The following is a 26,737-nucleotide window of genomic DNA, read 5'->3' as shown; positions in this document are numbered from 1 at the left end:
CTCTGGAAGCATTCCTACTGGGGCGATAAGCTGCTCTCACTCCAAAGAAATACATATTGTTTCTGCGCCGCGGCTGACACGCCACAGCGGCTCTGCGGGAGGCCGCACTGCACCAACATCGACTGACGGCTGTGCAAACGGGAACGTGTAACACACTTGCAAAACTGCGCATCTCACTCCAGACGGAATTCGGCAATCATGCAAGTTAGGAACTCACTGCAAATTTCTAAATTGTGAGACAGTGTTATCACAATTTAAAGAGAATAAAAGCCCAAGCAATGCACCATCATTAGGCAGACGATTTGCCTACAAAGACATAATCTGATTAGCTGAACAGCTCCGTGCTTCCAAGGTGCAGCAGAAAACGTCCCAGTCTTTCATGGAACATACCCTCCACCCATTCTTAGGTTTGCTTTCAGTTCATCCAGGACCGGGGGTGGGGGCAGGAGGAGACTGCAGCATTCAGAGTTAGTTACTGGGTGAAAGTAGGAAAGGAAGGCTTCAGGGTGCTTCAGTGATCTGCGTGCACACAGCGAGGAGCCCCCTCAGATCTGATCCCCGGACGACCCTATACACGGGGCTTTCTCCTCTACGATCCCCTTAATTCCCCCCAACCCCAGAATTCCATAACTGAAACATTGATGGAAAACGGTTTTGAAAAAAGTGGCTCAAATTTGTTAAAATCACTAACCAGTTATTCATCATTCACGATTTCACGTATAGAGACATAGTATTTAGTGTATGTTTTAGAAGAAGTGAAAGGCTGCATATAAAATCTTCCGAGTTGGAAATATAAATGTTCTTATCTGTGGACAATCTGTAGTACCAGGATGCGTGATTGTGTAACAAAAATACTGTAATTAGCAGTATGCTGAGAACCTTCAGAATAGCTATCGGAATAACACACAATAAGGAGTCTTTTTAGTGCACTGACTAGAATCGTTCTAGAGCACAAGTTCCAAAATATCCAAAGGCTGCATGTGAAGCAGTCCTAGCAAGGAAATGCACTGTTAATAGACTCTGAGCCTTCAGTCCACCTAGAACGTCATTTAAAAACCACCTGCTAAGTGACATGTGAAATCAAGGCCTTTACTATAACTTTAAAACAGGTCAGCCAATTAGTGTAACTGCTAAGAACAGTGTTTCAGCCTTGCCACACTTTTCTTGCCAGAAGCAGCCGAGATCCGTGACCGAGGCAGGTGGCCAGCAGGTGTGCATCAGTTTGGACACCCCCCCCCTCACTCCCACTGAAACCCAAGGTGCCCACTTCCTCTTCGCCCTAGAGAAGGGGAACTGGGCCACGGCCGTGACCTGGACACTGCCCCTGCCCTGGGGAGGCCTGCTCTCACTGAAGCACCCCGAGAGCGTGAATGACGCAGAGGTGACAGAGAGGAATGGGCACATGTTCAGAGAAGGAATGATGCAAGTTCACCTGCTGCTGTCACGGTCGATACACGGAGAGGTGCGGCTGCAACAGAACACACACTTTAGCACAGAGAAGGATGGATACAGTGAAACATAAAGATCAGAGGTGACTCTCCACTGCACTTTACCATTTATACACCATACAGTATTCACCGAAAGGGGCGGAAATGCGAGTGAGATCCAGCTCTGTGCAGGCGCTGCGATGGGGAGCGCCCGGTCAGGGCCCTGGGGACGTCAGAAAGCCCCTGGGCCCCAACCTGCAGCCTTGCTCAGCTCGGGCTGTGTGGGTGCTGGCAAAGCCTAAACGTGCAAGGAACTACCAGACACCCACAGGCACTATAATGACAGTCACAGTCCGATTGCATGGACACAGTTTTGTCCCCATGGCTTTTCATTCATACTCCAAATATTTTCATAATGATCGTAAAGCCCTGTGGGCAACTTGAGAAGAAATGCCAACAGAGAAGGCACAATTTAAAGAACAGCTTCAATGACAAACAGCAGCATCAAGTACAAGGCAGAGTGGGTGACACGAACTACCTACGTCACAAAAAGCGGTGTGAACAAACGAGGTCAGGGCTTGTCCAGACCGTCCTTCTGGCTCCGGGCCGCGGCCCCCATACTGGTCACAGGGCCTGAACTGGCTCTGTAGCCCCAGCCTCCACCACCTTTTACCTGCATCTGCTCTTCCTCAAACCTCACACGTTTTCACACGCTTCACCTGTGTTTCATACACAACAGGATGTGTTTCATGGACCAGAAATGCAACCTGACAACACAGTTCTGCTACTTATAAAATCACTGTCTACACCCAGAAGAATCTACCTTCCCGTACCTTTACACAGCGCGGGTGTGGGAAACAGAGGAGTGTGACCAAATTAACTGCACTAGGCAGTCGGATAAATATTAATATTGTCAGACGGCAAACAGCCTTGATTCCCTTACATTTCAAAGGGCAACTTGCCCTGTTAGAGCGAGTATCTTCACTTTCTTGAATAGATTTAATTTTTTAGAGTGGTTTTAGGGTCACAGCAAAATTGTCTTTGACATGTTTTTATGAAAAAGAAGTCCTCTAAAAGATCACTTTCTTATGGACTTTTAGTCGCTATAACATCTTCTAGAGCGTGACATGAAGAACTGACATTGTTGGCACGTGGCTGTCATTAATCAACTATAAAATAAAGACCTTTGGAAAGACTTTGAAAAGAATCACAGAACTAGTTAGTACTAGGAACTGTGTCTTCCGTCTGCCAACTCATTATGCAGTTATGAAATGGAGCCGAGCTATAAAAGGCAAGTTCTTGCCCAAGGTTATGTTGGCAGGACCGTGACTGTGACGCTGGAAGTAACTGTTGGTCAGACTGTGAGCTGCACTGTCGGCCTTTCTTTCCCAGATGCTGTGTCTCTCAGGCGGTCAGACTTTGGACTCGCCCGTCCCTGTTCCTGGCAGGCCTGGCCATGTCACTGGGAACAGTACAGGTGAAAAGAAGTCACTGCTGCTGCTCTTACTAACCGACAATCCCGCATGGAATCTAACGGGAGGCTACACACAAAAGTAGTGGCGTGCACATAAAAAAGCTCACTTTATTACCCTCTCCACCAAAAATCACTTTTTTCCTAACATTTTGGGCAGATCTTGAAGTGGCTTAAGAATTCACCCAATTAATTAACAACGGACTGACTCAGTTCCTTGAAAAATATGTAAAAACTGCTACTCAGGAACCTGGTGTGTAAGGAACAGAAGGCCAGGCAGGAGCCGGTTACACATCATGAGGGGACACACCTTATTCGTGTGCGTGAATCACAGCTCGGTGGCTCTCACGCATGCGGCAGTCAGGGCCAGTGCGTGCCTAGCAGGAGTCGCTGTCCTGCTGTAGCCACTGGCTGCATGGCTTGCTCAGATCCTGCCGCAGACTCCGCCAGATGACACGTGCCTGGTAGCACGCGGGGAGCCCCACGTGGTACCGTCGTTCAGATGAGCCACAATGCGCCCCGCTCAACTGCCCAGGGACTTGAGGGCAGTCTGGGAGACGCACAGGGACAGGAAGTACCGAGCACGACAGTCCGCTGAGGGCTGACTCGTCTTAGGCAAAATGCCAATCGTGTAAGGAGCCTGTAATCCTTTAACGTTCACCTTCCACACAAGTACCCTGAAACGCGGACATTTTCCGTGATGTGCCCAGGTCACACCCTGAGTGTCAGGGCCAGGACCTGGGTCGGGATCGGTCTGCTCTGACGACAGCCACCAGTCTTGCTCTCACAGGCTGTCTTCTGACCGCACATACCCACACACGGGTGTGTGTCCTAAGGGCCGGGACAGCACCCGGTTTTCCTTGGTGCCTGGCCCAGGCTTGGGACTTGTAGACTGGGACCGTGTGTAAGGAATGAGCACTGAGTGAACGGGAGAGAAAAAGCACGTGAGGGAACCAGGTGTGTGCTACTGAGCCAGGTCTCCCAGCAATGGAAGCTTCGGTAACAGTTACTCGTTTCTAACGGTGCCTACGAAACATATACTCGTACGTCCGGCCTACAGGCGCTGGTAGAAGTCACTGATGCCACAGCCCAACAACACAGGCTCTGCTGTGACTGGGCTGGGCGGGGGCCTGGCATTAGGCGCCACTTTAAAGCCCAGGTACTTGAACGTATAGACAGAGTTGAGATTTCTTAGAGTCAGTGATCATATTTGACATTCATGGAAAACCTGGCTGACTAGAGACTGAGATTTTAAAGATCTTACCTTAACATGTGGTTACTCTTTAACCCCTGAACACTCAACACTCTGATTCTTTCGTAACCCAGCAATGAGCAGCCCGTCACGTTCTGCCTAGGACAACGCCCCCCTTGCAGGTGGGATATGGATTTCGCCTGCTGCATGTGCCGCTGGATTCTGAGCTCTCCTCCAACACTCTAGGCCCACCTCTTCCTTTTTCTCATCGTGGCTCCGAAATTTACTAGCAGCAGCACATTTGCTGAATCGAGAAGGTGAGTGGGGACGCGTGCAGACTCGAGCCCCCTTCTTGGAATCCCCACTTCAGAGAGCACGTGAACTCCTGTCCTGTGTGTGGGACTCACACTTCTGTAAACTTCATTTTAAATGCACTGACACGTGAGAAAAGGCATCTAGTAACAAGGCAGGCAATCTCCATAAACAGAACTTTTTAGAAAGCAAATGGTCTTGCCCCTCCTTTTTAGATATTGTTTTTAAAAATAATTTTTATTTTACAGCTGACATGTAGGCCATCTTAAAGACAAACTGTGAACATTCATGAGACCACTGGTATCTACCTGCTAGTTAAATAGCAAGATGTCTGACGCAATTTGACCAGCTATTTTAAAAGCAGTTTTCCCATGCTGAATCCAGCCTTTTCCGCTGGTCTGTCTGTGCAGACAGAGTCCATGGGGGGTGGGTGCAGCCACGTTATTTACAAGTTGAAAGCCAGGCCACTTCCCCTGTAAGCTAGGCACCAGCTCCAGCCACGGGACAAAGCTGTGGTTTTCACACTCATCTGTTTTTACCCTTGACCTGGATACTGGACACTGACGTACTTACCCTGAGTGAATAGGGCTGGAAGAAAGGGCCACGTTGTCCAAAGGCTCAGCGCCCCAGCTGAGGCGGTAAGAGTTCCTTTCTGCCTCCTTGGCGAGAGCCGATACCTAAACACAAAGGCCATGGGTTCAGTCCAAGTGCTTTTCCTTCCACTCAATGAGAATATAATCAGCTCTAAAAAGTGGTGTCACAGAAAGGTGGTGGTGTTACCTGGAAGAGCTTCCACTTAAAGGCATAAGACCAGGCACTTAAATTGTGCCTTCATAACATGTTTCCACTTAAGCTACGTTACTGGTACAAGATCGCATTTGTGTGATTGTCTTAGAAGAGAGCAGTCACTCATGGAACTGTTATGTCCAACTGATAAAGTCACAGCTAACAGCAACGCATCCGTGACAGACTCCACGTCTCTCCTGATAGGTAACAGTGCTAAATATTCAGAGATGTAATTTAACCTGCACCTGTTTTCTCATAGCTTAAATGCATCCTACCTCACACTTTTCCCTTTAATAGACATTTCATAAAGGAAATGATTTGTATATAATCTCCACGGAAGAATTCGGAATAGCTGAAGAAACAAGCAGCAGATTATTTTAGAAAACTTCTGCTCATGGAAAAGTCGAGTGAAAGCTTTTCATGTTTTAGAAAACCCGCAGATCTCTCACCCTACTTGTCAGTGAGTTACGATGATCATTTGTTTAGAGTAAAACACTTTCTCTGGACATTTCCAGCATCAGGCCATGTTCACAAGCTCGCCAAACAGAAACATGAAGGCAGAGTGACGTACCTGGTGGCTTGGGATGAGGACGGCATCGTCCGTCACGGCACTGTCCCTCAGGTAGGAGGCATGGCCCAGCGGGTGAGACCTGTCGGAACTGAAGGACCGGAGGCTGGTGGGGTGGCAGGAGGCCATGGTCACATGCCCACAGTGACGAGGGGTGGGAGGATGGAAGGGTGAGCCGAGCAGGAGAGTGAAGAGAGGGAGCTATTAGCCACCGTCCAGCTTCCAGGGGACACAGCTGCGAGGCGGCAGGGGACACGGTCCCAGTGCCACCCTGCCTCTCTGTCCAGGCGTCGCACTAATACCTTTCGACTGGCTCCTACCACTCACTGCCAGGGGCACCAGGGAACACACAGGTAGAATCTGATACTCCTAATCTGATTCATTTTCTTCCCAGAAAGGTTTGAAACCAGTGGCTGTCGCTCACTAACTGCCAACCCAAGTGACACACAGGAAACAATTCCAAGGCAGATCGCTTCAATCTGGGTTAAATGTCAATCTCCCCGCAACTCAGGAAAATACTTGCGGGAGAGAGCCAGCCTCAGAGGGAATAGGAGGGAAGGCAGGTTTTGGGCCCCCCATTTTCGCTCCTCTCCGCCCTGTCCTCCCGTCCAGCTGTGACTGACTCAGTGTGGGTGACGCCCCTGGAAGGTGCACAGGGCAATGGGCTGAGGCCACGCGCATGCTTCCTGAGGAAGTGGGTCCTCATGTTTGTCTCCGGTGTCCCCAGCGGGGCTGCAGCCGGGGACAGTGCTGCTCCCGTCTGTCCTGTGTGATGACGAAGCAGCAGTGTGCCGGTTGCCGTGGCGATGACACACATCGCACAGCGGCCGTGTGTGAGCGCCGCCAGAGCAGGCACAGCCGCCAGCACAAAGCAAACGCCACGACACTGACCAAACGAGGCTTCAGCACGGGCTCCAGGCCTTCAGAATCAATGTTTTTGTTGTGATCTGAATTTCAAAGTTCCGCATGATACACCCAAATGTGATGGGCAAAACTTGACATCCGCACAGATGCAAGTTCATTCCTTCCTAACCAGTTTTTACATGCATTTAATTGACAAATAGATTGACTGCTCAAATAAGCTATATTTTATGCATGTCAGCCCCAGAATTGAAATTCTCCATTCAGAATATCAGCCCAAAGCCCACAGGGGACGACGACGAGATACACAAGCTCTCACCACGGCACAGAAGCAAAGGCTGGTGGGAGCTCGGCCAGTGAGAGCTGCAGAATTATGGACTAAAATCAAGTTAGCATTGTTGCTCGCAGAAACTGCCTTCACTTAGCAAACACACCCACTTCTGGAAGCCACACACTGGCACTGGTGTCGCCAGCCCAGCTGTCTCTGAGGGAATCGCCCTGGTGGCCAGTCCGTGGTACTTCCAGCCTGTCTCCCTGCCTGCTGTGCTTTCTGCCTCCAGAGGGCAGTGACATGAATCAAAGGAGTTGATTATCGCCTCCTGTGTGTTTACACCTGCATACACCTGCGTTTTTCTAACAACGTGAAACGTGAACAGAACGTGGGGATTCATTACTTTACATCACAGGGCTCTTGGAGGACACTGAGGGTTGAGCCAGCTGCTGCGGGAGCGTCCAGTCGGCTGGTAAAGCAGCCACGGGTTCGGCCTAGCGGTGAGAGGCCGCTTCCATCGTGGCTGGTTCTACTGTCGTGCAGTGGGATTTGGATGGTGCACTTTCTAAACGAACTGCAGGCTACTGAGAGTAACCTGGGCCTGACCCTGAATCTGAGGATGGGCCACTGATAAAATTATTGTGGGAAAGGGTCTTTAATCTCAGCAAATCCTGTCTCAATTAGGGGAATGAACAATTTCTTTTCCTGCTTTAAACCACAAAGATAGCTTAGACCCAGTTGTGTGTATTCTGTGCCAACAGCACTAAATCAACAGCTCTTAAATTCTCTTCTCCTTTATTTTGTGTTAAACTAGGCCAAGAGACAGGAAACAGGAGAGTCACGCGTTGACATGGTAAGGCTGTCTACGCGCTCAATGGCCCCCATCACGTTCTGCGGGGCTCCATCATTAGTTACGGAATCTCTTCCCATGCTTCAGAACTCCAGACTGTGCCTTCACACACGTTAAGTGCCAGATTTACGTACATGAACAGCACATGACTGAGAGGCATTGGGGTGCAGGACAAGAAGTGGAGATGCCGTCACTAGGTAGAACTGGCCCTTACACGCAGCACGGGAACATGGAGACACGGGTGTCCAAGGGAAGGGGAGTGCAGCGTGGATGGGAACGACTGATGGTAAACAACGGCACCTCAGCTAGGACCTCGCCATGTGGCTGCTGCCATTGGAAATGGCAGCCAGGTCTCCACCGCCTCCCCCAGTGACACACCCTGACTGGGTGGGTGTCTCTGTTTTAGGAAGGGGGTATCAAGGAGCTCATCTGGGTGACAACGTAAAGCCATGTTCTGTAATCCATGTGTCGTAATAACGTGGACTTCTGGGTCTGTCTCCCAACTGGTTTTGAAGCAGGAGGGGCATAGGATGCTGGTGTTGCTGTTTGTCTTCCCTCAAGCCCCACCAGGAAAGAAATACAGAGAGAGAAGAAAGGAAAGAAACAGACAAGGTGACTTATGACCAGAAAAAGGAGATTAGAGTGCAGAGACAGACACCAGAGTGCAGACAGAGAGGGAAAAGACGGCGGGACAATGAATGCATTGGAACCATCTGCCTCAGTATCTCCACCCGTGTGATTTTATTCTAGCTCATTCTGCTTACTGCCTTCTAAAGTGCTAATTATTTGAGCAATGTTTATAGTTTCTCATTGCCCTGTTTTCTACGATGTTATAGAACCTACTGAAATGAAATAAAGGTAGAATATTCCAACAGTAGAGAATTACTGTCTGAAGCAATAATGACCAGCACAAAAGTCTGAAACAATTCAAGTCTCTGGCTCAGAAACTGTCCACTTGATTTAAAACATTACAGACAAGTTTAAATGTTTTGCAATAGATGGGCCATTGTTTTCATTAAGTCAGAAGTCAAGCTGTTCAGTTAATAAATCCACAGGAATATAAATTCTTACTCGCAGTTCAGCTAAGATTTGCCGGAAGTGTTGTGATGGTTTTAAATTTATACTTTTTTTCACTACAATACACTGCTTTATCGACACACATTAGGTTGCATCAAAGTCTATAATTTCACTGAAAAGTATAATAATTACTACCTTAGCAAGTTGCAACATTCATTAGATGTTCAATCAATGGAGTTCTCAAACCCTACTGAACAAATAAACATTGAAAAAGTTTCAATGTGTTTGTTCTCATATATGGAGAAGCTTCTGTGGTTCACTGCTAGTTAGTATTTTAAATTGAATTTGGATAGCGTTTTAAATTTGTAAGCAATAGCAAAATAATTTGGACACAAAATCCACCTAATCAGAAGTCGGTTGTGGTTTTATTCAACATATGTTGAACTGCACTGTTTTCGTTCTTCTGCTTCCAGGTACACGTTATGGAGCACAATCATTTTTCCCTCATCTCCAAAGACACCAGGCTAATGAGGTGTGTTTCTGGGACGCCACGCTAACGTCCCATCCACCACAAGAGGGAGCTGTGATGGCCAAAGTCAGGCCTGGGCAGGTCCTAGACGTTCTTTCTAGTAACATAGTCTCCCTTCTAGCTGAAATAGTTATTCAACTTAATACATAAAAATCCTAATTTGAGAATAAATCCATAATTCTAGAATATAAGCATGCCTGCCAACACACACACAGAGACACACACACTTGCTGGGCAGTGAGCGGGGAAATGGATGGACCAGGAAGGTCATGTTTTCATGCCATGTAAACCTACCTGGGCATGGTACTATTGAAAGCGTACCAAATAAAGAAATCGTGAAAAGGTAAAATGGTTACTGAAAAAGGTAACATACTGAATTGTCTAAGCAAAATAGAAAATAAGGAAATAAAACAAACAAGAGAACCATGGCAATGCGATGCTGACTGTGATTCCGTCCTGGTGCTCTAGAAATGCAAGTGGGGACCTGGGGAACAGATCGGGCCTTGCTTGTTTCATTCCCTGGTCCTGAGGTGCTGAGGGGAGAATCAGCAAACCACTGCCCCGTTTTACAGAAAGCATTGTTCTAAAGTCTTTCTCAACCTAAGTACTTTGATAGAAGAGGCAAATAGCAGATCAAGCACTTGCTCTGAACAGAAGAGACCACACGGGACAGAAAGGCTTGTTGGCTGATGACAGTAACATGGCTATTCACAGATTGTTACGAACTGGTGCAAAGCCATAAACATCCATTATACTGAAATCTGAAGTCTTTTAAGAGTCTCAGATTGTGCGCCAACATTCAATACACAGAACCCTGGGCCGGTTGGTTACCAGTCCCCCAGGGGCTGGTCCTTTTGCACCCAGACCCACGGACACCCCCCCTCTGTGTCAGTCACTGGAGCCAGGGAGTCCATCCAACCTCCCCGCTGCTTCACCCAGCCTGTGATGGCCATCGGTCAGTTTTACCTCCTAGCTGTGTTCTCTAGCCTCTCACTTCTCAAACTGTCCCACGACTACCAGCACCAAGTCTCTAATATCAGCTCACATCCCTGCAGTGGTTTCTCATGTGGTAGAAATGGCCAGGTCTAGCATTTGACAACTCTCCTCCAACCCGGGCTCATCTCACTGTCCGAGGGATCCCCACATACAGACACGACCCTTCCCTCACACTCACACCCCAGCACCACGCACCACCCTGCTCCTGACACACACCAGGATCCCAGGCTCAGATCTGATTACTGCTCCCACGGCCTCCCCATCCTTCTCCACCAGCACCACCCACCATCCCATGTGTCCCAGGAAAGCCTGAGCCTCTGGCTCAGCCCACCAGCAGTCCCAGGGGCCCAGTCTTTCTCCCACCCCATCGGACCATGGGTTTAGCCAAGGTACCTGGGCATGTCTGCTCCCCCAGCACCTACCACAAGGCAGCCCAGAAAGGCACTTACTACGTGCACCACACTGAATTGTTAAAAAAAAGGGAGGAGGGGCATTCGTGCTCAAGGAAGTCCAAGGAAAGTTTGCTTTTGCTAATTACCATTTAGAATTGACTACTCATTAGGGTATTTATTTCGTAGACTCCAAATATGCTGGGTACAGCTTATCACAGAGCCAAGATGAAACCTGCAAGCACGATATCACCAAGTAGTGAAAGGCATTACACACTATTGACAACTGTACGTGCCCCCTAACTTGGCAGCCATACTTTTCAGGAGGAACCATGGAACGTTCTCATTCAGTTTGCCTCAGAAAACAACAAAGGTCAGTTGGGCTAGTTAGTAAGAACCCCAAATAACACTGATCTGGTATTTCAGAATGTCACACAAACCCCCAGGCTTGTCCCTAAAACCTGGGCTCCGTCAGACCTGGCTCAGACCACTCCCTGGATCCAGGCTCTTGGGAGGTTATGTCCTGGTTCCTCTGAATTCCCTCTCTTTTAATCCTTCTACTCACAGAAATTATAGCACTGACAATAAAACCCCTAGGGACTGGAAGCGTCTGTAACTGCCACTCAGCTACAGTGCCCATAGGGCAAAACTGCCCTTCCCATCGGCCTAGAGGAGAAAGTGGCAGGTGATTCAAGACACCTGTTTAAGGGGAGCGTTCTTCATTCATCGTGGCTCTGCTTCCTGCTACTTGTTTGACTTCCACTAAGTTATGAATCTCTCTAGGCTTCAGTTTCCCATTCTTTAAAATGGGCACATAAAGATGCCAGAGACGGCAGTAAGAGAACTGCTGACTGCTGAGAGGGGTGAGTTACCTGTCAGGTGTCGCTAACTGTGTCTGCCTGTCCCACTACCATCATGAACAAGTGCTTCACTCACGCCTGGCTGACATCAAGTGTGAGCTTCACGTGAATACCTGTCAGAGCGTCCTCCCTCCAAACTGTACCGCAGGTAATTCATACCATCCAGGAACTGACTGCTGGGCAGAGAGTCATCGCCCAGCTCTCTTAGGTCCTCAGGCCGGAGGTACTCCCCCCCGTCACCTGTCATCGTGTCGTCACCTGGAAACAATTGGGAGACGGAGAATTACTCGTTAAATGTGCTGTCAGGTACGAACATGATCATGGCTGCAAACGTCCGCGTGTTACACCGACACCGCGAGACATCGCACTGGGAGGGAACAGAACACGTGCACTGAAAACATGGTCCAACTTAAGAGGGGCGACATTTGGCCGAGTTCCTGTTACTTCCCAAGAAGAACAATTACCTGGGCTGTGAACCTCTATTCAGTTCCCTCTGCTCGTTCCTTTGTCACGACAGCTGTTGGTAGCTTATACTATTTAACCTAACGTGTGTGTTCGCTCACTAAGGAGGATGTAACAGGCTCAGCGTCCCAGGCAGGTAACAATGTATTAAACATCAAACATCCAGTATGGGGTGTTGGTCAACTTTCAGGACCAACAAGGTGCAAGGAGGGAGACATCACTTTAGGGTGGTGCAGTGGGCTCCGTGGTGCCCCCCAATTCATGTCCCCTGGGAAGCCCAGGACGCGGGCTTGTGTGGAGACAGGGTCTGTACAGGTGTAATTAAGGTGAGCACGGAGGTGAGACCGCAGTGGCTGCAAGACAAAAAGGATTCCTCCCCAGAGCCTCAGAGGTTAGTCCTGCCACGGACTTCTGGCCTCCAGAACTGCGAGAGAATAAATCTGAGCCACCGAGTTGGTGGTGATTTGTGGGGGTGCCCTGGGGAACCCCAGCAAAGTGGACGAGGAACCACTGAACGAGTTGCCCTGGTCATCTGCTGGCTGCACCTGATGGGTGGATATCACGGGATTCAGGAGAGAGGCTCGGGAGTACGGGGTAGTGGAGGGCAGTGACAGCGGTAAGAGCGAAAGAGGGACCCGTGTAACTACTAGAGAACGCGCAGTGAAACTGGCAGCAGGAAGTGTTCAGGGAGGTGAGCAGCGGAAAACCCAGGAAGGGAGCTGGCGTCTGAACACAGCACGGGGCCGGGAGGGTCAGCGTTCACACCAGCCTCTCAGGCCGTGCTTCTTCCATCACTCCCTCCTTCCTGAGCAACCTGTAAACCTTTATGTAGGAGTGTTTTCATGAGTCAAATAAGTTGGCGTCCCCTTTCATTCAATTCTGGGGAAAAATATTCTAAGATCCATTCTAAGAACTGGCTTAGCAAAACTCAGGTACTGTGTGGTTTGGCTGTAAGCCTAAATTATTATCAGGAAAAAATACACGAATTCTGTTAATATCTGGGAAGACTAAGGCTAGTCATATTTACGAAAAAGAGAAGGGAATGGTTGAAAGCAGGATCTATCATAAAATACAAGCCATACTTTATGGGTCCCGTGAGCAAAAGGCCTAAAAGGTTATTCGATGCCCAAGGCCTGCGTGAATACTCTCTCTCCCTCTCTCTGCCCCCAGCTGTGCTCCTCTGACCCACGCCCGCCCCCGAGAATCCTTCAGAGTTGAGTGCCGCCTTCCAGCACCGAGTCCCCACGCCGCCCAGACGGCGCCCGCCACGGGCACAGCCCCCCGCACCGCGTCTTGTCCAGCTCCTGCTGCCAGCTGTCACCACACTCTCTGAGCAGCCCGGAAGGTCCCAAGGGACAAAGACAACTCAGAATAAACTCTGATGTCTTGGTTCTTAAAATCACTCAAAACTGCCTGAAAAAATAGGGCCTACATTTCAAGTGTTCTGTCTTACTCCTCCCTTCTCTCCCTCTGGTCAACCCTTGGGAGGAAAAGCAGACTTATTATGGTGAGGGGAGGAAGAGGACTCAAAAAAGAAAAGAAAACAGTGGTCCCCAGGCTGGGGGACGCCCCGTCTGGGGCGCCTGGCCCAGTGGCAGCAGCTTCCCCTTGTGGACACAGACTCAGCTCCTCTCTTGTGAGCATAGAATCTTAGTAGAAGAGAGAGAGAGAGCAAGTGGAAGGGTGCATTTTAATCAAGTACATCAAATTTTGTGACTGGTGACACATGGAGGGACAATTTAAAACCTCGGCCTGCACTGAGGCCACGAGATGGTGGTGCGCTTTACACCGTCTCTCCTTAAGCTCTCCATCACAGTCCCCTCCTAGGCTCAGCGTCACTGACTGTGAGCTTCAGGGTTCTGGAGACACCTGCCTGGCCTCAGGTTATGGCCTCATGTCTTGATTATGTCTCAGAGAGAATCGGCCCAGAGACACAACGTCCTCAAGTGCTGGTCAGGGGCCAGGTGCTAGCCCAGTGCTGGGACAGGCCGAAAGGCGCACGTCTGCACGTCCCTCTCGCTGGTGCCACAGTCTCCCGCCAGCACACCTGTGCATACAGCACTCTACTCAGTATGCCCGCAGGGTGAGTGGCAAAGCACAAGTGCCTGGGAAACTCGCAGAATGCGAAAAATCAGTTGGGGAAAAACCAAAACCGCCCAAGTTGGCCCATAACTAGGAAATTCTGCATAAGCTCAAACTTCAAATGTTTTCAAAAACTAACAGGCCTATCCTTGCCCCGTTCTCAGGAGGCGGGGGATTTCCTGGGCCCCCCCACGAGCCTAACCCTGCCATAGGATCCAAACCTTTCCCCACCTTCCCGGATGCCTGGTCTGCAGGCCCTTCACCTTCAGCCCGCCCCGTCAGCCCTTCTTCCCACAGGAAAAACACCGTGTCTCTGCCGTCTGTGAAACACAGGAACTCCCCGCCAGACTCCTTCGTCTCACATGGATTCCTCTCCATCCCCCAGGCAAACCCATGAAACAGATGCTTGCTGACTTGATAAGTTAACCAGAGGCCAAGAGGTGATTTCTGCTGTGGAAAACTACCCTCCTGACTTTCTCTGACCCAAATCTCTGCTGGTGCCCCCCTACCTCACCAGAAGCCTTTCCTCACCTGGAAAACAAATGAGGGGAAACCCACAGCCTACGGTGGAATCTCACACGGTGCAAGGAGGCCTAGAGGACACACTGCAATGGTCAAGACATGGAAGCAACAGGTGTACGTCGGCGGATGGATGGATACAGAAAAGGTGTGCACACACCGTGGAATAGTACAAAGACATGAAAAAGAATGAGATCTGACCATTTGGGACACGGATGGACCTAGAGGGTACTGTGCTGAATGAAATTTGTCAGACAGAGAAAGACAAATATTGTATGATCTCACTTACATGTGAAATCTAAATTTAAAAAATAAACATCAAAGTCATAGACACAGAAAACAGATTGGTGGCTGCTGGGGGCAAGGGAGGGGGAGAAACGGTGAACTGCCTTTTTCTGACTTTAAATGAACTGAACAAAAATCGGTTCTAAACGAGACCCTGCATCCTGGCCTGTGGGTGTTTTGGGGAGGCCTTCTCGCCCTCAGACGTGCCTTCCTTCCACGCTTTCCCTAACACGCCTCAGCACACCCCTGCTGGTCTCGTCTCTGCAAACAACAGACTTCAGCATTTCAGTCATCAGTTGAAATCTTTACTATACCTTCATTTCCTAGGCTTCTCCGTTAAGAATTCCACATTCCACAACGGAGCCCACTACGTTTTAAGGCATCAGCCAAACAGAGTGACTGACCGTTGGGCCACTCTGACCTCGCACAACTTCCTGTCTCAGGACCTCCCACCTCCACTCCCTAAAACCTGCACCTCTCGCCCACCTCTGCGCACCCAGCACGTCCAGGAGCTGCGCCCGGCAGACAGGCAGAGCGACTGGGTGGCACCATCCTCTCGCCACGTGTGCCTCAGAGGCCTGCCCGGGCGGGGCTCAGCTCAGACACAGTTTGCACACAGCAGCGTCCCTTTCAGTCTCTGCTAACCCTGACGGCTGCACTCTGGCCAGTTAGCCTGACAGGACGTCCACCCTCGGCCTGGATGCTGTTCCGATACTGACCCACACAGTGCTCCTAATGCAGGCGGGACGTAAGGGTCCCGGGGAGCAGCGATGCCACCCAAACATGCGTGGCCACGGCCGTGGGTCCCAGGAAAACATGCTAACCACACAAAATGTCAAATTCCTTTTCAGTAATTCTTTGCACTAAAAATGTACTTCACAGCACTCAGATATATCCTACACATAACATGTCTTCAACTTGAAATTCTTCCTGGGAAAAATGTGTTAAATTTTTGGTTATCTCAAAAAATGGATGCTTCTCTCACCACAAAGGTCTTCTCAATCATTAGCCAATATTCCTCTCAGATCAAGAGTTCTTATCACTAATAACTTGTAATATATAATGGTTTCAATAAAAGTATACAGGATGCTACAGCTAGCGCTGACATTGCAACGGGCAGGTCCAAGAGGCTGTTTCATATAAATGGAATTCCCAGTGAATACTCTGAACGCAGAAGCTATCGGAATTCATTAACAATTATTTTGGGAATAAAGAACTATTTTTAAATGAAATAATTACACCTAATTTATATGATTTATAAATTTAGATTTTTCATGAGACAGGTTTGCTTAAACTGGGACCACGTCCTGTGGGACCTTCTGGCTGGAGGGACTATTTTACAGCATTCATTTTCCCTGGACGCTGAAGCTCCCCCTAAATAATGTTTAAAGATTATCTTTATTCCTCACTACCTTGGAAATTACCTCATTGTCCCATGACTATGAATTTAATATGTTTTGAACCACATCTTACACATCTCTCACCCAAGAGCGATAAATAAACTGCATTCAGTTCAAACAATCTGAGGTGTGAGCCTGTTCACACTAGTTCAATGTCAACTTACTAAAGAATTACGTTTTCTCTAAATTTGCATTCTAAGAAGAGATGTTCATTTGGAAAAATATTTACATAATGTTCATTAGATAATTTAAGTGTGTTAATACATCTCAGTAGTAGTTGCAAACCGTTATTAGAGTAAGTCACAGCTTCAAGCTCCCAAGTTAGTAAGACGCACACACTCAGATGCACGTCTGCACGTCTGCACACACACTACACACATCATTTCCAATCATTTCCAAAGACACAGTTAGTATCAGGCGCCCAGATTTCAATATTAAGCAAATTGCTTCTATCCAGGTAAGAAAAATCAAACGCAAAGCAAAGCTTTCACTCCAACGACTTCCTCTGACGGTACCTGAATCACTAAGTACTCCCCCGTCAAGACAGTGGTCACCAAACTGCTTAAAAGCTGTTCAATACATAAGTGAAAATGAGAAAGATGATCCCACAAAACAGAACACGGTGTGCACACAAGAATGTGGAAAGCTAGCTGCAAGTGTTCGGATGGAACACAGTATTAGCACCATCAGTACTAGAACTGCTGGCTTTGGCAACACTCTACTCACAGCAATACACTGACCCAACACTTGTTTGTTCTGCCCTGAGTTCTTAGAAAAGCCAACTCAACTCCATGCCGATCACCAACAGCTGAGTTAACAAACCGGTTCCAAATGAAGACGTGTCGTGTACAGCTGGGCTTGGCACCGAGCAGAGCTGAGAGAACCTGGAGGAATCCCTTCACGTTCGTCGGAACGTCAGCTCATGTCGGGCCTCACCGTCCTCCACGGCAGTAACATGCACACCTGGCCAGCAGCTGCACTCACACCTGACTGCACACTTATGTGCTGCCTTCGCGATCTGTTAGATGTTTTTGTTCAAGACAACTATTCTCGCTGAAATGGCAGTGGGAGCCCAGAACCCTGCTGTGGGGCCCAGGAGCCCCTGAGCTCCCTGCAGACAGCGGGCTTCTCGGAACCTTGAGAGCACCTGCTCGGCTAATGTTTACCAACTACCATGGGGGGAGGGGGTATATTCTTTGATTCAGAATCCAGTGCTCATGTTGAATGTCTATGACCCCCTGCTGTGCTATTTCTAACCTCTTCTAACGTGCCTCTGGATTGAGAATGTATTCTGCATGCTGAACCCCTCAGCGGGCAGAGACTTCCTACAGCATTTATGGGTCCCCTCCAAGATCTTTCACTCTAAGGCATTGTAATAAAAATGAAATGTAACATAATTAAAACATGTTAATACAGCTGTGACTACAGGCAGCTATTTTGACTGATGGCCAACTTCCAGTTTCTTCCCCCTTCCCAGCCCTGTCAGCAGTAAGACATTAAAGACAATAGCAACTGCAAACACACCTGTCACAACCCTCCTTCCCCCAGTGGCCAGAGTCCCTGTCCTGAGACAAAGGTGAAGATGTGACCTTGCAGTTAAGACGCTATCACCCACACCCACTGGCCAGCGCAGTGCGTGAACACAGGACAGCCCACCCGTGGGGACCAGGACAGACGCCGTACAAGATGGAACACGTCTCACCCTCTTCGTCAGAAACATCCAGCACCTCAGTCATCGTCTCAGGAACATTCAGCTTGTGTTTCTCAGTGATAGTCTGAAAAGAAAACACGCTCGAGTTAAACACGACGTCTCACAGAAAACTGAAAGCAGCCCATCGTGTAAGTGTGTGTTCTCGGAGCTCTTTGTCTCACTCGCTCTCACGAAAACCCACTTGTTCCTCCTGCAGAGAAAGGACCCAACTCTGGGGAAGTTGCACAAGACGAAGGTGACCACTTTGAGTCCCCATTTGAAAAATAACTCCTTTAGTGACATCGTTAACAACGAGTCATACCAAGAGGGCCACTTAATGTTTCCAGGGCTTCCCCGAAACAAACTGAGTAACATCTGCAGAAAAGCTTTAAAAAGAAGCAACAAGCATATGCAACGTACTGAAAACCAAGCCACTGGAAAGAAGTTGTAAACAACATGGAAGACATAAAATGGGCAAAAACACGACGTGTCTCGGGGACCAGAGGGGCCACGGGGGGACCCGTCATCCTCAGAGTATGGCTGGTGCTGAGCAGCCTGCAGGCTGCTCTCAGAGCCCACAGCCACTGCTGGCCGGTCCTGGCGTGGGGTGGCCAGGCTCTGGACTCTGGCTGCCTGGGCTCAAATTCTAACCTCCTCACTTATTAGCTGTGACACCTTGGCAAGTCCCCTTACTTCTGCGTGCCTCCATGTCCTCATCTGTAAAACGGGGATAATAATACCACTCACAAAATCCTTATGAAGATTAAATAGTATTTGTAGGAGCTCTAAGAACACTGCTTGGCACATGTTAATACTCAGTAAGCATTAGCGACCACAAATTATTATTCTTGTAATTCAATATTTCAGAATGAAGGGCCTCCGAACTGGGTCATTCAGGCTCTCGAGAAACACTGAGGCCCCTGCAGGCCAGGCACTATTTCAGACCCCAGGGTGCCACAGCGGGAAAGAAACGATAAAATCTGAATCTCGCGATGTTAAATATCACTTCAAGACAGCTGAGCCTCAAGTTCTTATCTCTGCTTTCTGCACTGACAGCGTATTACGTACATCGAGTGGCCCTGCTGTGAGAACTTTAGAAAAACACCTCGTCTCTCCAAATAAGAGTAAAGTTTGCCACTGCAGCCACTGAAATGCAGTGGGCAGGGTACCTAGGTTTTTAAGCTTTGCCACACAAATATGACAGACTTGTTCAAACGCTTGCTACGGCCCGATCGCCGACTCTATTCTTTCTAAAAGTATCAAATAAATCGATGATACAAAATTTGCAAAATACAGTTAACACTCACATTATGCCTAAATAGATTTCCTTTTGGGGGACACCAGTTAGAGAAGAGAAGACATGTAAAGAAGACACACAATAGGACAGAGCAAGTTCATTTTTCCAATTCCTAACCTACTTCACAAAAGAGTAAAACTCACAATGTAAAAGAAGAACCCAATGGTAAGAGGAAGAAAGCGAGACAGGGTCCCGTCAGGATGTGGAACCAATACAACCACCGTGTAGGCAGGGCAACGGTTTTCTCTTATCCCAGCGAAGCAGAAGGGCTGTTATGCCCGTAGCTGCTGGGGTGCTGCTCAGCTCAGCGGCTCGGGGAACACGGCACCAGGAGAGGAAAGCCCTGGGCCCTCAGAGGACTCCAGAGCTGGGAGTGGGGACCTGGCCATGTGCCTGATTTCAGACAGGCCACCTGAGACTTCCTTGAGGGGCAGGAGTTAGAAAGTGACTGCCCCGCATTTTAAATACGGATCTGTGGAAAGCCCTTCACTGCAGCTTTACTTGGGAGCCGGAGATGTCTCTCAACGTGGGCATGCAAGTTCTACGGTTTTGTGATATGAAGAATTTCTTTTCTTCCAGAACGTAAGCCCCACCCTCCGCCCCCATGCACAGGAGCTGCTGGTGGGGCGACATGTCTGCACCACTGTGACTCTTTGGCACAGAGCCCAGAACACAGTTCACACCCAATGAATGCTGGGGGCCTAAATCAGCGAGGGGAAGGGAAGAAAAGCAGGGCAGACAGCAAAAGGGGTGAGAGCTCACCACCCAGTGGTAAGTGGATGAAATGTACACACGTGAGCCAAGGTGACCGAAAGCAACTTCTAAGCACAGGTGTGCTTGGCCAGTCACTAAGGTTCACTCACCTGTGACGTGTACGTGGCTTCAAAGATGCCAAATAAAGACATGTAGGTGTAGGTCCCTAGTTTGGAGATTCTCTGGGTGTAAGTAAACGTGCAGTGAGACAAAGCCGCTGAGACGCAGCCACATGGAGATGCGGATGTTATGCTAGGTGGTGACCAGACTCGTCTTCCGCCTGCAGAATCTACAAGGGAGCGATCCTGTAAATCTTTACAAATGCTGTGGCACGTGGCCAAAGGTTTTAGATTCTGCTTCAGAAAACACGCGGTGCGACGCTCCCATCTAAACTCAGTCTGGCAGGCGTTACTAAATCGCTGTCCACATGAAACCAAGAGCACTGCATGGACCTGGCCGCATGTCTCCAGAGACGCACTGCGGCCCCGAGGCCCACGCATGTCCTTCTCACTCTCCCCTCCCACGAGGGCCCGGTGCTCTCCTCCAGCTGACCAGCCCTGGCCGCACCACTGCCACCGCCCCACCCACAACCAGGAACTCTGGTTCAGGGTCTCGTTGTGTCTGAACAGCAGCCCAGGCTCTTCTGTCTCTGCTTTTCCTCCACAGCAGCAACGAGAGAGCTGTAGTTCCCAAGTCCGTGTTTCAGGAGGAAGTTAGATGAGCAAATGCCTCAGCGGCATGCATCCCTCCCAGGGGGTGGCTTGGATGCCTCGCCCGACAGAGCGGCTTGGAGCTCGGGACCTGCCACCACCTGCTCTCCTCCCCTCCAGGTTCTCTGGCTCATGCTCGTGACCACTCTAAGGATCACCAGGTGAATTCAGAACAGGGAATCCGACATTTTAAGGATCTACTCTGTCAAGATACATAGTTTCCCTACTAAGTACATTCAATTTTCTTTTTGAGTAAGAAACACTCATCAAAAGTAGAGCAGAAGTCAGGCTGACTCGTTCTCACTGAGAAAGCACCTGACCAGCCAGGAGCACGGCAGGCTGTCGTCACCTCCGCCTAAGACCAGCTCACCCGCGGTGCCCTAGTGCTCTGGCAGCGGTGGGGTCACACCCAACCACAGCAAACAGGCAAAGGAGCAGAAAAAGAAGCTGAATATTATACAACTCCATTCACACATTTCACCTGGGTTGAGTGGGACCAAAGGAAGCTAAGACCCTGACTGTGAGCAAATGTGCTGATGTCTGCGCACTTCAACGTATGTTGTACAACAGTCACCAAAAGTAAAAGCCCAAAACATTGTGTGAGTGAGAAAGTATGTGGCTTGAAAATCAAAACCCAGAGCCGAGCTGGCTGCTCACGTACTCACCGTGGTGGTGGTGGTGACCTCCTCAGTCACGACCTTTAGGGTGTCGACCACGGAGATGTAGCCCAGACGCTTGGCGATGGCCAGGGCGGTGTTGCCATTCTGAAGAAGCAAGCGAGAGAGAGAGAGAGAGAGAGAGAGAGAGAGAGAGAGAGAGAGAGAGAGAAGCCAGGAGCCTGTGTGTGAGCCAGCAAGCTCACTAGCCAGCCCTGCCTCCAACACCAGCACAGCTCGGGAAAACCACTAGTTCTCACCATCACATCTGAGTCTGTCTTGGCAACTTCTCTAGACTAGAGCCCAGGTCACCATGGTAACACAACAAGTGGCTTCCGCCTGCTCTTTCCAGTGAGAAGCACCTGACGCTTTAACCCCTAGGTTGTCAGCCTCCACACACCATCCTGTGCTCGGCAGGACACGCCTCCAAACCCTGGCAAGTGCCAAGTGCACCAGTCCCTGTCCAGGGCCCTGGGCTGTCCCCAAACCCCCACAGCCCGGTTCCAATGCAGCCTGGCCCCTGGGGCTAATGGCACCACTTCCAGTACTTGTTACTGGCTCCCGTCTCAGAGCTCTGTCTGAGCAGCAGCCTCGCAAACTGTGGCCAGACGGTGGCTGCAGGCAGAGCCCTCTCCCGAGAGACTGAGTCCCTGAGTCCCGGGCAAACCCTCAGCCACGTCCCCCAGCTGGGTTCCCAGACACGGGCTTGTTTCAGGAATAGTGTGGGGCTCATACACCTGAAACAGCCTGACAGACGGCTGGAGGCAAAATGACAGCTCTGAAGCTGTCCTCCCTTGGGCACATGGTGACAAGGCGGGGCTCCCTGGAAAGGACAGTAAAGCTGGGGAAATACAAGGCAGCAGCGGGAAAGAGGGAGACCAGACATGAGATGGACGGACTCCATTAAAGGGGCCACAGACTGATTCCCCAGGAGCCGAGCAGGGCTGTGAGGACAGGACACGGGACGTCACTCACTCGTGGGGCCACCTGACGTAGGGGCTGACTCGAGGGCACGTGACAACAAAGGGGGCTGCTCGGGGGCAGCAGCAGGGCAGAGGAGGGGGCAGGGGAGCGGGCCGAGCCCCTTACCGCGGTGGTGGCATCTGGCCGGGCCCCGTGCTGCAGCAGTGTGTTGATGACATGCGTGTGGCCCTGCTGGGCGGCCTGATGCAAAGGCGTGTAGCCGTTCTGGGGTGGTGATGGGGGCACACATGCAGAGAAGAAGGAAGGACAGGTAGGTTAGCCTCCACGGGGAGCGTCACAGTCCCACTCGGCGTGGCCATTTAGAGGTGCGAGTCCCGCGGGAGCCTGCACTCAGGGTCCCCAGACAGACTTGCTCATGTGCGGCACCTGCCAATCACAGTGTCCGTGTTCTGGTCCCTTAGCGCAGGACACGGATGTGTGGACGGGCGGCTTCCGTGGGCAGGAGGTCTGGCACGGCCATGCGGCCACACTGTTCACCTGCACTGAATCCCTGCAGGCACACAGCACAGGTCCCAGTCACCTCCTGGCCACTTGTTTGGGGCCAGATAAGGCGCCTTACAGGTACTGTCTCTTTTAATGTTTATTATCCTGAAAATGAGGGTGCTCGGTACATAGTGGGTGTTCCATAAATACTGGGGGAATGGACAGACTGAATAATTGAGCATGTTCCCCAGTTTCAGAGATGATAACACTGAAGACAGCCGAGCCAAGTCTCTCCGCAGTCACTGTGGTTTCAGGTGTGGGGACGGTGACAGCCGATGTGCACAGGCGGCTTCACCATCTCCCTGCCCCAGCCCCGATCAAACCTCATGCAGCTATTTCAGGCCGAAGTGCCCTGGGCTCTGGTAAGTTCTGAGTGGTCTTCACCTTACACTTGTAAGGATGTAGGTCCCTTTTATGTAATATCACTGCTGCCTCGTGACCAACACAGCCTTTGCTTCCCCATGTACAGAAGTGCCAGCTGCAGGCACTGGTCTGCTCCGTACTGTCACTGTGCCGTCCTGTCGTGGGGATGTGCCCACATGTGACACACACGACAGTCTGACCAGCATCAGCTCTGCCGTGTGTGTGCGTCCCTGCCATGGAGGGAGCCCAGGAGCCTGTGGGGTGCAGACAGCACAGAGACCCTGCTGCTCAACCAGGCAGCCCGGGGACGCCGGGGGAGCGTAAAGAAAGGGGTCCCTCTGTGTCATGTCCCCAAGCTTCTGTGACTGAGTTCAGAACCAGACAAGTGCATTGGTTCCCAGGGCTGCTGACCACACGCCAGGCGCTCACAGAAGGCACTGCTGCTGAGGCACATGCCAGGGGCACATCCCTGCCTTGCAGCTCAGACCACACAAGTCCTCAGGGGACCCTGGGCCAGGAAAGTGTCCCATGAATGGATTTCCCAGGGAGGTTTCCAGCCCATCCTGCGAGGGGCCCCAGGCCCACCGCCCCCCAAATATCAGCACATCCCCAAACCCTCTGGCCCTCAATTTTCTCGTTTATAAAATGGAAATGGCCAAGATTTCAAGTTTTGTGAAGGATCAAATTTGTCTGTGAAATTTTTCTTTAGTTTATCTAAAGTTACACAAAATGCCAGCAAACGTCATTTTTTCTTTCTCATTGAAGAGCTTTATGACTTTTACACCATATTTTACAAAGAAAGTGTCCTCTGACATGCTGAAGTTCTAAACCTCTGCTGGGCATTATCACACAATTAATCAACTCTGTCTTCCTCAAGCTGATGTTACAGGGTTTCATTCTAATTTTAAGCAACTAACAGTCTCACAAAACAAGTTCACTTCTCCAATTTTGTGTGCCAGTCATGAACATTTGAATAGTAAAAACAAGAATTATATATTTTCATAGCAACAAATTTTGGTAACTATGGTTACATGTGAGATTCGAGGAAGAAAACCATTCTTTCTATAAAAATGTCATTCTACGTGAGAAAACTCTGAAGTGTTTTTTAGAAGAACATCCTTTGAGGTATGTGTCTGTCCTCTGAAGATACATGAAAAGACATATTTACTTCCAAAAGCAAATATAATCTACATAGTTCACTTTTTTTTTTTTTTTTTTGCTGTCTTTTTTTTTTAGTTTCAGGTGCACAGGACAAAGCAAAACTTAGACGTTTATCATTTATATCCCTCACACTGTGTGAACCTCCCTCCCCCCATCCACTATCCCTCTGTACGTTCCCCAAATTAATTTTCAAAACCCCGTGGCCATCTTGTGGTTACCGACTATTTATTTATTTATTTATTTATTTATTTATTTATTTATTTATTTATTTTATTAAATTTATAAAAACTTGAAAAGTTAAAATGAAATTTTTCTCTCAACTGAATGCCCACCTGAATGCAGGGAACCCCAGAGAGCTTCCAAACATTACAACGATGTGACAATCGACACTTAACCAAAGACCACAGCAGACGCGTGTTCACGTGCTGCGCAGTCCCGTGCCTGGCTGCACGTTACCTTTCAGGAGAACACCTGAACTCCAACAAGGTCTGTCCTCAGCATGTGCGTGAGCTGACTCAGCGTAAGTGATGCTGACGCCTGAGAATTCAGACTGGAGCTTTCACACCAGCCTCAGAGTCCAATGTCGTGAGTGCTCAGAACCGCTCGGAGAGCAGGCAGTAGCTGTTCTCACGGGAGTCAGAGCAGACTCTGAACCTTGCGTCAGTATTATTGTTTATAATTTTAAAATTAACTTCTCTTTTTATTTGCTTACATACAGACACGATTTTGTTTCTGCTCAGAGGACAGAGAGACCGACTTCCACAACCTCTACGTGTCTGACAAGGAGCGTCTGGAAGGGTGACTAGAAGGTCCCGTGCGCCCGCTTCCTGGCAGGGGCTGGGGACGGCGGCCACAGGACCGAAAGCCACGTCAGCCACACGTCTCTGTGGAGCTGCAGCTAGCCTCTGCATTTCTCCTCCCCGTGACGCAATCGGAGCGCCCTGGAGCGCAGCGTTATGTGCGACCTGGCTTCAGACGCCAGCGGGGAGCGATCCCCTTCGTTATCCCAGAGAACCTGCAAGGCAAGCCCCACATCCCAGCACCTCACAGAGCACGACCACGCGATGCTCCGAGCATGACAGAGTCACAGGAGCAGTGGGGCTGCAAAGTGGTACAGCCACTGTGGCAAACAGCATGGCGTCTCCTGAAACAATTAAAGACAAACTGCCATCTGACCGAGCAACCTCTTTCTGGGTATTTATCCAAAGAAAACGAAAACACTAACTCAAAAAGATGCCTGCACCCCTACATTCACTGCAGCATTACTCACAGTAGTCGAGACATGGCACCCACCTAAGTGTCCGTGAATGGACGAATGGATGAAGAAACTGTCATCAACACACACACACACATGCAGGTGTGAGAAAAAACTGGTGGCTGCCAAAGGCAGCAGGTCGGGGGTGGGAGGAAAAAACAATGAGTGTTTTAATGCAAAAAAAAAAGAATTTAAAGGTTATATGACAGTGTTTCCAGTTTGCAACTCCCCTGCTATTGAGGGTGAGGGGCCCTTCCCTGAGGGGTGAGTAGGAGGGGATTAGGACATGCATCACCTTTTATGATGCATCACCAACAAAAACACAAAGAGACTGAAAAGTATGTGCTATGAATAAAAACGTCTTGTGAGTGAATTTTAAACAGCACTTCTGTTAGTCACAGGACAGTAATCATAAAATGTTCGAGCAGCAGGAGAGAGTGTCCTGGAGCGTGCTGTTCAAGGCTGGACAGGATTTAACAGTTAAAGGGGGGGCCTCTGGGGACGGGGTGCTCTGGGCAACATGGGGGTATTAGCTGGCAGAAAGTGAAGCATCAAGAGACAAGTTGTAGGGAGCTGTAGGGTGTCACCCATAAGTTACCTGGGGTCAGGCCACACGGTAGAGGCCGGAATGAATAGAAAGGGTAGATGGGGCCGGAAGCAGCAGTGTGGAATGAACGTCAGGGAGGAGAATGGACGACAACGCGTCAGGCCCTGCAGCCCCGTGGCCCAGGACAGAGTTCCACGGCAGGTCAGAGAGCTGGCCTAAGGCAGAGCCTGGCTCTCAATTCTGATTCTGCCATTAATACTCTGTGACCTTAGGTAAGTTATTTAAACTCACGGTGTGAAACAGACATGTGACAACGTGACCATGACATTCTTTAGGGACTGTATGATTTAATATCCGTAAAGTTATACATAATCTACGTATGACACATAGCGTGCACTTAATGACTGTTAGTTTTGAAACAAGAAGGGCTAGGCCACCTGCCTATATTTCCCCACGGAGGGGACTGGGGATGGGGCCCAAGGCCCTGAAACAAAGGGACGCGGTCGGAACATGGGTGTTCTGGCAGGTCCCTCTGTGCCGGCAGAAAGGGCTTCTCTAACT

The 26,737-nt window shown here is 49.7% G+C and overlaps 1 protein-coding gene across 50 annotated transcripts in view; it reads right to left on the bottom strand.

Annotated features, from left to right (window-relative positions):
* ANK2 (ankyrin 2) overlaps positions 1-26,737 on the bottom strand; it is a 360,143-nt gene that overhangs the window by 52,199 nt on the left and 281,207 nt on the right. For 20 of the 50 annotated variants that reach the window (XM_074338609.1, XM_074338595.1, XM_074338600.1 and 17 more), the window contains 8 exons: positions 22,473-22,571; positions 21,393-21,491; positions 17,980-18,052; positions 16,793-16,846; positions 11,643-11,787; positions 5,760-5,862; positions 4,976-5,079; positions 1,433-1,468 (listed from right to left, as the gene is read on the bottom strand). In XM_074338609.1, the coding sequence (XP_074194710.1) occupies positions 1,433-1,468; positions 4,976-5,079; positions 5,760-5,862; positions 11,643-11,787; positions 16,793-16,846; positions 17,980-18,052; positions 21,393-21,491; positions 22,473-22,571 (713 nt within the window). The remainder of the gene's footprint in view (positions 1-1,432; positions 1,469-4,975; positions 5,080-5,759; positions 5,863-11,642; positions 11,788-16,792; positions 16,847-17,979; positions 18,053-21,392; positions 21,492-22,472; positions 22,572-26,737) is intronic. The other 30 variants (XM_074338603.1, XM_019757026.2, XM_074338611.1 and 27 more) reach the window with 5 other exon arrangements.

The sequence above is a fragment of the Rhinolophus sinicus genome, linkage group LG07 (assembly GCF_036562045.2).
Source record: "Rhinolophus sinicus isolate RSC01 linkage group LG07, ASM3656204v1, whole genome shotgun sequence".
Lineage (NCBI taxonomy): Eukaryota > Metazoa > Chordata > Mammalia > Chiroptera > Rhinolophidae > Rhinolophus > Rhinolophus sinicus.
This window is presented reverse-complemented; position numbering and strand designations above follow the sequence as displayed.